At 38.1% G+C, this 12,103-nt stretch overlaps 1 protein-coding gene across 1 annotated transcript; it reads right to left on the minus strand.

The window, feature by feature from the left end:
* Positions 1–2,639: 2,639 nt before the first annotated feature.
* Positions 2,640–4,386, minus strand: LOC109005822 (protein FAR1-RELATED SEQUENCE 4-like). The gene is made up of 3 exons (XM_018984871.1): positions 4,300–4,386; positions 3,540–4,211; positions 2,640–3,221 (listed from the first exon to the last, which is right to left on the minus strand). The coding sequence occupies exons 1-3, from the start codon at positions 4,384–4,386 to the stop codon at positions 2,640–2,642; spliced, it is 1,341 nt and encodes a 446-aa protein (XP_018840416.1).
* Between the last annotated feature and the right edge of the window lie 7,717 nt (positions 4,387–12,103).

Raw genomic sequence — 12,103 nt, forward strand, 5'->3', positions numbered from 1 at the left:
ATATAGAACTACAAGAATATGCAAATGAATTGTCAAGGAAGGAGGAAGAGCTCGAGAAGAGACCCTTTAAAGTTGAAATCCATGTAACTAAGCTCCGTAAGATAGTAGATGAATTTAAGAAGAGAGAGATGGAGTTGGTGCTTCTTGAAAGAGAATCTGTCCTAAGGCATTCACGCACGCAATCCCGGGTGTATTTTGGTCTTTTTTTAGTTTTTTGCTGCTATTTATTGACAAGGTAGTGGTTTCTGTTTTTTAGTTTTTAGTCTGAATTTGTACTTATGTGTGATGTAAGTTAGTTATTTGATGTGTGATGTAAGTTACTTAGTTATTAGTTACTAGATTTGTATAATTAGTCTGAATTTGTATTTATGTCTAATTGTATACGTGTTTTGGTCTTCCATGAGAATTGAATAAAAACTTTACAATCGCTAAAATGAAATGAATTTGTGTCAATCCTGTTACACACACAGATGAGTCTGATGATTTACTGGGAACCAAGTTACATGCAGAGATGAAATGAATCTATTGGCTTACAAAACAAATGCAGGATCAGTACCCGTGCATACGTAAATGTTGGCTGAACGTCCCCGTAAATGTTGGCTGAAAGTGTTGCCTAAATGTCAACACACTTAGCACTAGTAATGCACACGTAAAGCTGCGAGCCAACATAGTTGGCATACCTGTGGTGCACTATCAATACCCATAACACCATCCGATGACAATGCATTCTCAGTAAATATATTACATGTAAATCAACCCAGTGAGCTTTACAAAATCTGTTGGCCTAATGTGGTGCACTATCAATAACCATAACACTGCAATTACAATGCATTCTCAATAAATATAGTACACGTAAATGAACCTGTTAGCTTTACAAAATCTGTTGGCCTAATGGCAATGCACTATCAATACCCATAACCATAACACTGCAATGAACCTGTTACACATACAAATGCATTCTCAGTACATGTGCACACATAAATGAACCTGTTTAATGGCAATACATTATCACTACCAAAAATAATCACAATCGTAATAAATACAAATTTCCAAAAATACTCCATTGGAAATATTGACACTTTCCAAGCTTTGTCAATATAAACTAATTACAAAATCTTTCGTCCTCTAAAAATTTCCCTACTTACTATAAACAAAATATGACTTCTTACAAAATAGATCACTTGCCAAGCTTGCCTCAGAGATGGAAATATAACCACCAAATAACTTCTTACAAAAATAATTACAAAACAAATCACTTCCATGGTTGCAAAAATTAAATTTCAGCCTTCTTGCACCGGTTGTGATCCATCAGAACCCAAGGAGGTCTGGTTGAGCGCCATCGAATCCAAAAGAATCTGCATGGATTAGTATGCAGATATTACAATTAGTACATGCAAAGTTCAATAATATTAATGTCATCTAAATATTACATTAGTAGATGCAAAGTTTAGGAATGTTACACTTTCTTGGCTGCCAAATACTGTTTCTCGGTTTTGGGTTCCACTACTATCAAATATGCAGCTGTCTATAACAGACTGTTTATAAATAAGAAATTTCTTAGTAAATATTAAAAATGGGAGGTTGATCACAATACTAAAGAAATTTCTTCGTAAATATTAAAAGCATGAAAAATTAATACCTGCACTTGTACAGGATTGGTGATATCCACTTCTGATGGCCCAAATAAATTCCTGCACGTCCCCACTACTAGTATATCTCCTTCTGGTGTATCTCCCTCTCGCTAATAAAAAAGTAAGTAGTAAATTTTCTTTCTTTGCGAATTAACATTATAAATGTAATACACATTTACACTTATGTTTTTTTTTTTTTTTTTTTTTATTTTTATTATTCTCCCAATCTTAAAACATTCACCTGTTTGCGTTTCCCTCTGACTTGTGCTTTCTTTTGTTTGGCTTTAACCTTTCGCATGTCCGTCTCCATCCTGGATGCTCACCTCAGAGATGGGGGTCTTCCTTTCCCTCTCACAACAAGTGGACTCTTCACTTGTTGTGAACTACCAACTGTATTTTTGTCCTCTGTCATCAAACCAACATTCGAACCTGTTATGAGCAAAAATTTTAAAATGTCGATATTAAGTAGTTAATACGAAGTAAACCAGATTAACTTATTTTAAAATTCATCGGAATCGAACCTGTTTGGATTTGAGATAAGTTGCGTGTTTGCCCGCGATAACATTCAGTCATCTCCTGTATCCTCTTCTTTGCATCTTCGAATTGCTCATTAGAATCCGCCGCATAAGTTATCATCCCATAACACATATTTAAAAGAATTGAATATCTATGACCATTTGGCCTCTGCTCCCCTGCGTCATAACTAATGCGAATGAACGTGTACCTCCGCTTGATGTCCTTTCTCCATCGGTCTAGGATGTACCGGTCTGGCAATGATTTTATACTGTTAGACTTGAATACGGCCAAAATATGCCTACACAGTATCCCTCTCATTTGAAATAACCCACATGAACACTTAGCACTGCAGTTTTCCTCATTAAAGTCCACTGAAAATGTCATTGGTTTAGTGAACTCCTCAATACGAACTTCATCTTCTAGCAAATAACTCTTCATTACACCATCTGATGTAAGTAGAGATGGATCCAAATCGAGCAGACCAATTACTTGCTACTGAACTTCCCTAAATTTAGCGTTAGTGTACAACTCTTGAAATTTCTTTTCAATTGGAGATCTAGATATGCAGGGAATGACCTGGCTAAATGACTGGAATTCCGCATGATTTTCATTCTCAATTTTCTTCCTCAACGTACTGTCAAACTGGTCGAAAAACTCCTTCAAGTTTGTCTTCGAGTGAACATAACCGTCAAAAAAAGTGTTCATACTCTCGCTGCGCTGGGTTGTACTCATTCCAGCCCAAAAGTGCTCTTTCAGGAATACCGGTACCCAATACTCATGCTCTACATATAAACTTTTCAACCACACATTCTCATGTAAGTCGTATGTGTTAATAAACCCAGCCCAACATTTCTCAAACTCCTCAATAGTTTGTGTGTCATACACACATTTCATCAGTTTAGTTTTTAGCCCATTTCTGTACGTAGCATACGACCCAAGCTTCTCAGGGACTTTCTTCAGTATATGCCACAGGCATAATCTATGTCGAGTTTCTGGAAAGACGGTAGCAATTGCATTTTTCATTGCTCTGTCTTGATTAGTAATAATAGCCTTTGGAGCTATACCGTCCATACACTGCAACCAGGTTTGAAATAGCCATGTAAATGTCTCCGTGTCCTCACTGGAAATCAACCCAGCTCCCAAAAGAATCGACTGCCCATGGTGATTTACACCGACAAATGGTGCAAAGGGCATCCCATACCTATTCGTTAGGTATGTGGTGTCGAATGTAACTACATCACCAAAATACTGGTAGGCTGCCCGACTACGCGGATCTGCCCAAAAAACATTCTTTAATCTACCGTCATCGCCTAAATCCATCAATGCAAAAAATCAATTATTCTTGTACTGCATTCTCATAAAATAATCCCGAAGTGCTCCAGCACCACCTACGCCAACAACAAGAGAACCGTAACTTTTATTCAATCGAATGCCAGCTAAGTCGTTTGTGTCTAGGACTCTTTTAACGGTCTCACTCACTTCTCTGTTACATCGAAAAAAGTGGGATTTCTTTGGGCTGAGGCCGTGATTATGTGTATTATGCACAGTTGTTATCCGCATCTTTCCCTCAACTCTTAAGGCATTAATTCTTGCCTTACAGTCCGTTTTCCCCATCGGACGTGGGTTGGCGACATTCAAACTCTTATTCCGGGCCTTCCCTCCCCGTGCATAACCAATGGTGACATATCTGACACTTTGATCCTCTGACCTCTCATTCCTCTGTGTCATCACCCCAAACCCGCATTTCTTTGCATACTGTTTATAATAGCTCAACAAATCTTCAAACAAATTAAACTCCATCCCCGACTTTGGCTCCTCAATGATATCATCACTATCCAATGATGGCACTACCCGTGGTGTACCGGTAGTGCCATCGTCAATTTCCCGTTCATCTGGTCTATCCAATATAATTTCTTCATCAACTCTAGTTGAAGAATATGGAGGTTTAGTTTCTAAACAATCGGGCCTATTTTCTTCACTAACTCTAGCACTTGTTGCGGAGCTTGTAGCGATAACTGGCCTCGGAGGTCCCATCCCATATTGAAATGGGTAACCAACGTTTTGCTGAAAACAAAAAACTAAAAACATTTAAACCGTAATAAAAAGTTAGTTATGTTATAACTAAAAGACAACAACGAAGTTGAAAAACCACCTGAATGTTGCTTGGATTTTTGTTGTCATCTGGATATGGCAGAAAAGCTGGTGAACATGCAAGCATTGGTCCAAAGTAACCATGCATGTAATTTGGATAATTTAGTAGACCAGTTTGAGGGATGTCCTAACATAAAAATAAAAATAATAATTAGGACGTTAAACATTGAGTTGCAATAAATTTTTAAATGATGAAATAACATACTAAGTTTGACGGATTTGAGCTAGATGGTGTTAGCTGAGATGAGTGTTCTCCTTTTCCCATGCCCTGTTCAAGTCTTCAATATCCAAGGTTAGTCTTTGATAAGTTTTCAGGAAATTTAATTCAATCCACCACCAGTGAGGACTAATATTGTACATATTTCTTCCAAGAATTACAAAACTGATCAAAATTTGATAAAAATTCAAATAAGATTTATTTACAATGTCAGACAATTGATGCTAACCAACCCATGCAATATATTCAAAGGGGCAAGCATGACATTTCTCAAAAGGACCACACTAATCAAACTTTACCAACATCAAACTTCAATATTTTTAATTTTTACGTAATTAATTAATACAATTACTTGTTTTGTATGTGTAGGAAAAACAAAATCTCATTTGGGAGCTGTTGTTTTGAACTTGATGATCTACATATCTACAAACCAAAAAATTGATATCTTCAACCAACCCAAAATAGATCATACAAACATCCAAACTTGTGGAACTGACTTGAAAAAACAAAAACTAATACATGTGACTCGCAATTTATTTTCATCCAACAAACATCCAAACTTGCAGATGTTAAAACATTTTTTATTGCAAATTGAAGCAAACATTTGTCTTGATGGTACCTTTGGTGGCGACGGTATGGAGACGAGGCTGACCCGAACTGCTGCTGGCTGACGAAGCTGACCCGAACTGATGCTGGCCCACGAAGCTCACCCCAACGAAGCCCACGAAGCTGACCCAAACCAAGCCCACGAGACTTACCCACACGAAGCCCACGAAACTGACCCACACCCAGCCCACCAGACCGGCCTTCGGTTGACGCACCCAACGGAGTACCCACTACCCACCGCAAATCGCACCAACACGAGACGGAAGGATCCTGTGGACCTGCACCCACACGAGAGCTCGAGACGAAATGGCTTGGTCAGTTGGTCTGAAAGATTTTTGTCTCAGAAGCGGGAAACGAAATGGTGAAATGGGTTTCGCTTTTTTTTTTTTTTTTTTAATTCATCGCCACGTCAGCCGACTGTACAACGTCTGCATAAGACGACTATGCATAGCAGAATTGTTTTTTTTTTTTCGTGTCTTCCGTCCGTCTCCATAGAAAGCAAGAAAAATAAATATGCTGGGTCCCTTGAATTTTTTTCATTTCTTCCCACGCTCTCTACTTTCTGCATGCATGAGTTCTAGTCTGGTTTGTTTTCAGAAAATATCTTATCTCATATCATATCATCTAATAATTATAATTTTTTTAAATTCTAATACAAAATAAAATAAATAATTTAAAATTTTCAAATCTTAAAATAAAAATAATATTAAAAAATATATTCTAACAATACTTTATTCAATTTTTTAACTTTAATCTCAACTCATCTGCAAAAACAAACAGGCCCTAATTTTCCTTCCATTTGAATTCTTTTGGTTCTTTTTCTCTCGTCTTGTATCAGTGCATGTCTTGATTTATATGAAAAAAATAAAAATTAGAAAAATAAAAAAGGAAGAATAAAATATTAAAGATGTGTTGTGCATGTGAATAAATATTGACCAATTAAATCACAAGTTATAAAATTAACCATAAACTATGCTAGTAACAAATCCAAATTACAACTTAGATTTATGCCTCTTAACTATTTCTCCATCTAAAATCAATAATAATGTCATGAAATAATTGAAATATATTAATTTTGGATGTATAAAATATGCAATAATTTAGCTCAATCACCCACCCATGTGGGGGAGGGCGGATGGGTATCCATACGTCACCATAATTCAAACTCCAAATTAGCTAAAATTATCACAACCCATACTTCTGTTCTTCAAAATCACTTAAATTATATAACTTAGGTGATAACAGAAAATTAGCCCAAGTGGGGACATTTGCCTTTTTCCTGGGACTATGATGGGTCTTCTTGCTTGTATTCGCCATCATTTCCTAAATTTGCATCAAAATGTATGATGTCGAAGAGTGAAATTGTAGTGGGACTACTATAGTGAGATTTCAAGAAATCTTAGTAAATTAAAACTGTTATGCGTATAATATATGTAATGACAGTAAAAATGTGAAAAGGAAAGACATATGGAAATACAGGCAATAATGCATGCTTATTGAGATGAGAAAATTGAACAAACAATATTTCACCTTAGGGATGAATAGCACATCGAGCAACAAGAAAGAATAAACATATGCATACTTTTAATTACAAAGACAACGAGAAAACCGAGCAAGTACTATTCATAACCTTACAACCTTAAAACGAATCTGAAACCCAAGTATCGTGTTAAAATCAAGCCATGAAATTCTTGAGCAATCATAAATAATAAAACTTCAACGCAATAAACGTTTATGAGCATCCAATGCTCAACATCAATGTATAAAGCTCATAAATTTGAGAATTCCAGGTTCTCCATTAACCAAAACAACTGAGGACCCTAGACCCTCCCATTTCTTTAGTAATCATCTTAAACCATTCATTCCTTTTAATGTGTGCACCACAACTTCTCCTATAATGGTTGTGCACACATCCAAGCTCTCTTCGTCACACCATGGGTAACAAGTGTGCCTATAACTTCACTACAAGTGACGCCTGACCACAAACTCCTCTAGCCTCAACTAGCAGAAAGGCAATGATTTTGACCTGAGAGCATTACCATCTTGCCCAAGCCTGTTGTTGCCCAGCATTAACTCAAGGGATGTCACTCCATTATTACATGCTCCTAAGTGACCAAGGGAACTCTACCAAGATAATACCCCATATTGGCTTGGGGTCATGAGACAAACACACATCCCCTTCCACTCAAACAACCAATACCCTCTTTAAAACTTAACTCAAAATCAAAATATAACATTGTAAGATTTACCAAAACCCACGAACAATATATAGGAAAAACATTCTGAAAAATAATGTGGGGTAAAGTCATGGAATCGCATGAATAAACTTTGTATGAACTTTGAAAACATAATATAACATGCATAGTAGAATAGTGAGATAACGAGGTGTGAGATAATAAGACTTTTTCTCCAGTAAATCAATACATAAGTTTTATATTCAAACTAAATGCTTGTCGCATTTGGTTACACATTCTACGTCAAAGAAGATAGTTACCTTATAGTGAAGGCTCATCGAGCTTGGTCGTTAGCGGCTTGGCTCCTTAGTAGCTTCCAATGATGACCTTGATAGTCCATACGTGTGCGAGCTTAAGCTTTAGAGAAGTATGGTCTCCTTTCTGATGAGGAAGTTAGAACTAACGAAAGAGAAAGAGAGAGAGTGGAGTCGTAAAGAATGTGTTCGAATACGAGCCCAAACTTACAGCAAGATGGAGATATTGTTTTTGAGCCCCTGTTTGGAGTCGTAATGTAAGGACCCCGCCAGTGCAAGGGTGTTACCACCATTGGAGGTGAGTGGAAGGAAAAGAAGAGGGACACTTCATTAGTGTGGCGAAGAAAATTGTTGTGGTTGATGTAAAGTGTAGCTAGTCCAGTATGTAGGTGAGCAAGCACCTTGTGGATCTCCTGAAAAATATGTCCCCAGAGAGAGGTAAAGATGAGTGTCTCGTCCCATGGTAGGCGAGCTAGAAAAGTCACCTGCGATGAAGGCGAGAACGAGGAGCTGAAGAGGTCAATAACTCTGTTAAGACAGGAGCTACTCGCCCCAAGCGAGCAATGGCTTAGGAGAAGCCAGATCAAGTATGTGAGCTTTTCGTAACAACTCAAAAAATGCTCAAAAGACTGGTAGCGTTGTACGCAGAAACCTACACTCCACTGAAGGGTCACTTCTAAAGTGGATTTGCTGGAGGGATTACGACTCGAGAAGTCATATAATTTGAACCTAGAGATATGACTTGATGCCATGTGGAAGATCCTCACTCAAGGATGGACTAAGGAGTTGGCAGGTCGTAGGGAAGTGTGGACCATGCCCTGTCCATCTATCTATGTCATTATGCAGTACGACATTCAAGGTTACATGCCTCCTATGCAAGCACGTTTGGAGTTAGGAAAGACGTCTGACGGTCCCACCCTATATAAGGGATTTGGACATTAGGAAAAAATCTCAATTTTAAGATCTTGACACCTGCGATCTCGTGTAGCCGAAAGCTGCCAAGGGAACAAGGAAGGAGCGACACAACTAAGTAGCAAGCCCAACGTTGTAAGGTAGGTTAACTTCTATGACATGGCTGGAGAATGTGGGGTGAATGTTGTTGTAAGAGTCATTCACATTTCTGTAATCTTTCCCTCTTTCTGAACATAAATAATTCTCTTTTTATAGTATTATGTTTGTCTTATATTTATTTCATTTTTTCCGAGACTTTGAACGTATTTGGTATTTTCATTGAATCATGATCCCATTGTAAATATCTAGATCTTTGTGTGAGTGTTGTGTACCGTGCTTCAACCTTCATGGGGGTGAAATGAAGTTCTTTGTGCCCATTTGTGCGAGACGTCACCATGAGCTTCAAACGGGTAGATGAATTCCCCGTGAATGATTGGGGTGGGCGGTATCATGCTTGGCCACACTAGTAGAGATGTAGAATACCTCAACATATCACATGTGTCTTTGAGTTGGTTGGTCGGGTAGAAGTTCCCCGATGCAACATGTTGTCTCTATGTGAAAGTCAACCTGCATTGGGGCATACGTGAGTTGGCTTGCACAAGAACGATTGGGTAGAAGGGATTTCCCCTATGTCGAGAGGTGAAGCAACTCATCCCCTGTTTGCCCATCAAGCGACAAAATGTCTGTGTGATGAATATCTATGTGATGAATCTCTTTGTGATGACAGTTATACCGAGTGAAACCAATATGATTTTAAGGATTTTACCTAATGGAGCAAAAGGATGATTCCTCGCCTAACTAGAACTCATGCCTTAAAAAATAATTTGTATTAGAGGGTAATTTCTTGTTGTGCTTATATATGTGTATTGAACTAAGATGGTGATTCCTCACCATGTTTTATAGACTCATGTGTTTATGCCTTTGAGGGTGATTCCTTGCCAATGCATATATGCATGTGCCCCTCACTATTTACATCAATTGTTCATTGCATCTTTAGGAGTACTATCTTTCATTAGCAGTTTTGTCGTGGCTATCTAACCTACCTATGGTTTCATTTTCAAAACCATAGACTTTGGTACACAGTTAGGACCAGAAGTGATGCTCGAGGAGGAAGAGCCTACCTCGTCTGAACCCTGATGACTGAGGTCTGTCTCTATCGTAGGTGCTATGCACTATTTTGAGTTGTACTTAGTCTTTGGAAAATGGGCGACCACTGCATTGGGTTGTATGTAACTAAGGATTATTGTTGATAAGAAACGACAGTAACATTATTTTTAAATGTGTTTGAATTTGGTATTGCAAGGTCTAGTTATTGAATAAATCTTTATCTTTTTCGCTGCAATCTTATATCCATATCCTACACGTGCCCTTCCATTTGGATGAGGAAACTCATAGGTGTTGACCACTTGGCTGACACCCTTGGCACCACTAAACCTCGTTTGAACTCTTACACGAGGGATGAGGCACCACAGGTTGAGCAATTAGGGGTAGGGCAGCCAACTCAATCTGCATTGAAAAGGTGTATGCATAGGTCCAAAGTGCTAGAACAGAGAATGCGGAGACCATAGTTATTTATATTATATACATGTTTTGAACCCATAGGCTTACAAGGGCAGGCACATGTGCCCACAGTATCCTCACTGACGACGATCCCCCCCATCCGCATGGCTAGTAAGGTAGACGGGACCTTTCATATCGATAGATGGGCACGCTGACGCATACACTATGCTCGAGTCTTCCTTGCTGGTTGAGCCTCACATGGAGCTGCGCCTTGCACCCAGAGTCTTGCAGAGGTGGGCACAGGTGCTTTTTGTCTTCTCACTAGGGGCGAGTCCCTATCCGTCCCATTGGGTCAGGCAAACAATGACTGCAGTACCATCCCATTGTCCCTCGCCTCCACATGTACCAAAAGCTAGCCGGAGGACCCTGCCAGCAGTCCATGGCTGGCAAGTTCAGGCTCGCCACATTGGAACACACAAACAAAGATGGTAGGACCTTTCCTATCGGTCTCACACCAGCAGGCACGCCAAAACACAAGCACTCAGATGGTATATACTGGGTCAGAGTCTTCCTTGCCAACCGAGACTCGTATGGTGACCACTGAACTTATTGCCAGGTGAGTTCAGGGTCACCACTATTCTCAATGGGTGAGCTTGAAGCTCCTCACCATACCCCAAGTAGCGGGAGGTCTGTTCGCCATTATAGAAGTTGTATTGGGCGAGCACGATGCTTGCCCACCATGCCTCACTAGGCAAATGCAACGTCCCTTGTGCTGGGGGAACACTGAGTGGGGTGGTGAGGCTTTGCTTGCCTATACCTTGTAGCTAGGTGTGCCAAAAGCTGGCAGGCCTATGCTTGCCACCACAAACTCACCCACTGGAGGCCATTTGTTGAACCTAAGGTTCCAAGGTTTCAAACTTCATATAATTATATATCTATATATAGATTTTGATGATAACAAATGAATTCAAGCATAAAGGAGTCTCAAACTCAAGTTTTACACACGATGGGGCCAAGCATATCAACGAATCAAGCATGGACAAAAAAGGGAACAACCTTATAAATAAAGCTCTTAGAGTAATTTTATACATCTTTTGATAAAATTTGAAATTGGATTAAGGCTCAAAATTAATATTTTCTCATAAAATATTAAATTGCATTTTCCACATGTGCATGACATATTTGAAAATTAAAAGTTTGAAATTTAAAATTTTGAAAGATGATTGATTGTCATTTTTTACATATGCATGACATGATTAAAAGTTTGAATTTTGAAAGATGATTGATTGTCATCTTTCACATGTGCATATTTTATTTAAAAAATTTGAAAAGTGATTGATGCACTTTTTGACACATGCAAAAAGAAGATGATTTTGTTTGAAAATTTTGAAAAGTAAATCATGCTCATTTTGTCATATACAAAATGTTGAAGATTAAGTTTGAAATTTTTGAAAAGTGATTTATGCTCTTTTTAACATATGCAAAGGGAAGATGATTTTGTTTGAGAATTTGAAAAGTAAATCATGTTCATTTTGTCATATACGAAAAGTAAAGATTAGGTTTGAAAAGTTTGAAAAGTGAATGATGTTGTCTTTGATAATTATAAAAGGAGAAACTTTTATTTGAAAGTTTTGAAAAGTGAGTGGTGCTCTTTTTTGGCATGTGAATCTTTTTAAATTTGAAAATAAAGTCTCATATGCCTATAAATAGCTTAATTTAGATATTCAAACATAGACAACAACAAGAGCATACACACATCAATTGCAAGTTTTACAAAATTCATTCAAAACTTTCAATCTTTATTCTCTAAGCATTGAGCCTTAACCGTTGTTCATTTTGAGAGAGATATAATTTGCACTGTATTGTTCTTATTCCACTCATTGAAGAGTGTTTTATGATAATCTACCCACTATCAATTCTTGTATCAGTAAAATGGTGTGTATAACCCTTGTGCGTGTAAAATGTGTTCTACACAAGAAATAGTTGAATCACCACGTGTAAGTTGATTGTAAGTGTAGAGGGTGGTGTTCTACATAGATTCTT

Source organism: Juglans regia, chromosome 13, assembly GCF_001411555.2.
Source record: "Juglans regia cultivar Chandler chromosome 13, Walnut 2.0, whole genome shotgun sequence".
NCBI classification, from domain to species: domain Eukaryota; kingdom Viridiplantae; phylum Streptophyta; class Magnoliopsida; order Fagales; family Juglandaceae; genus Juglans; species Juglans regia.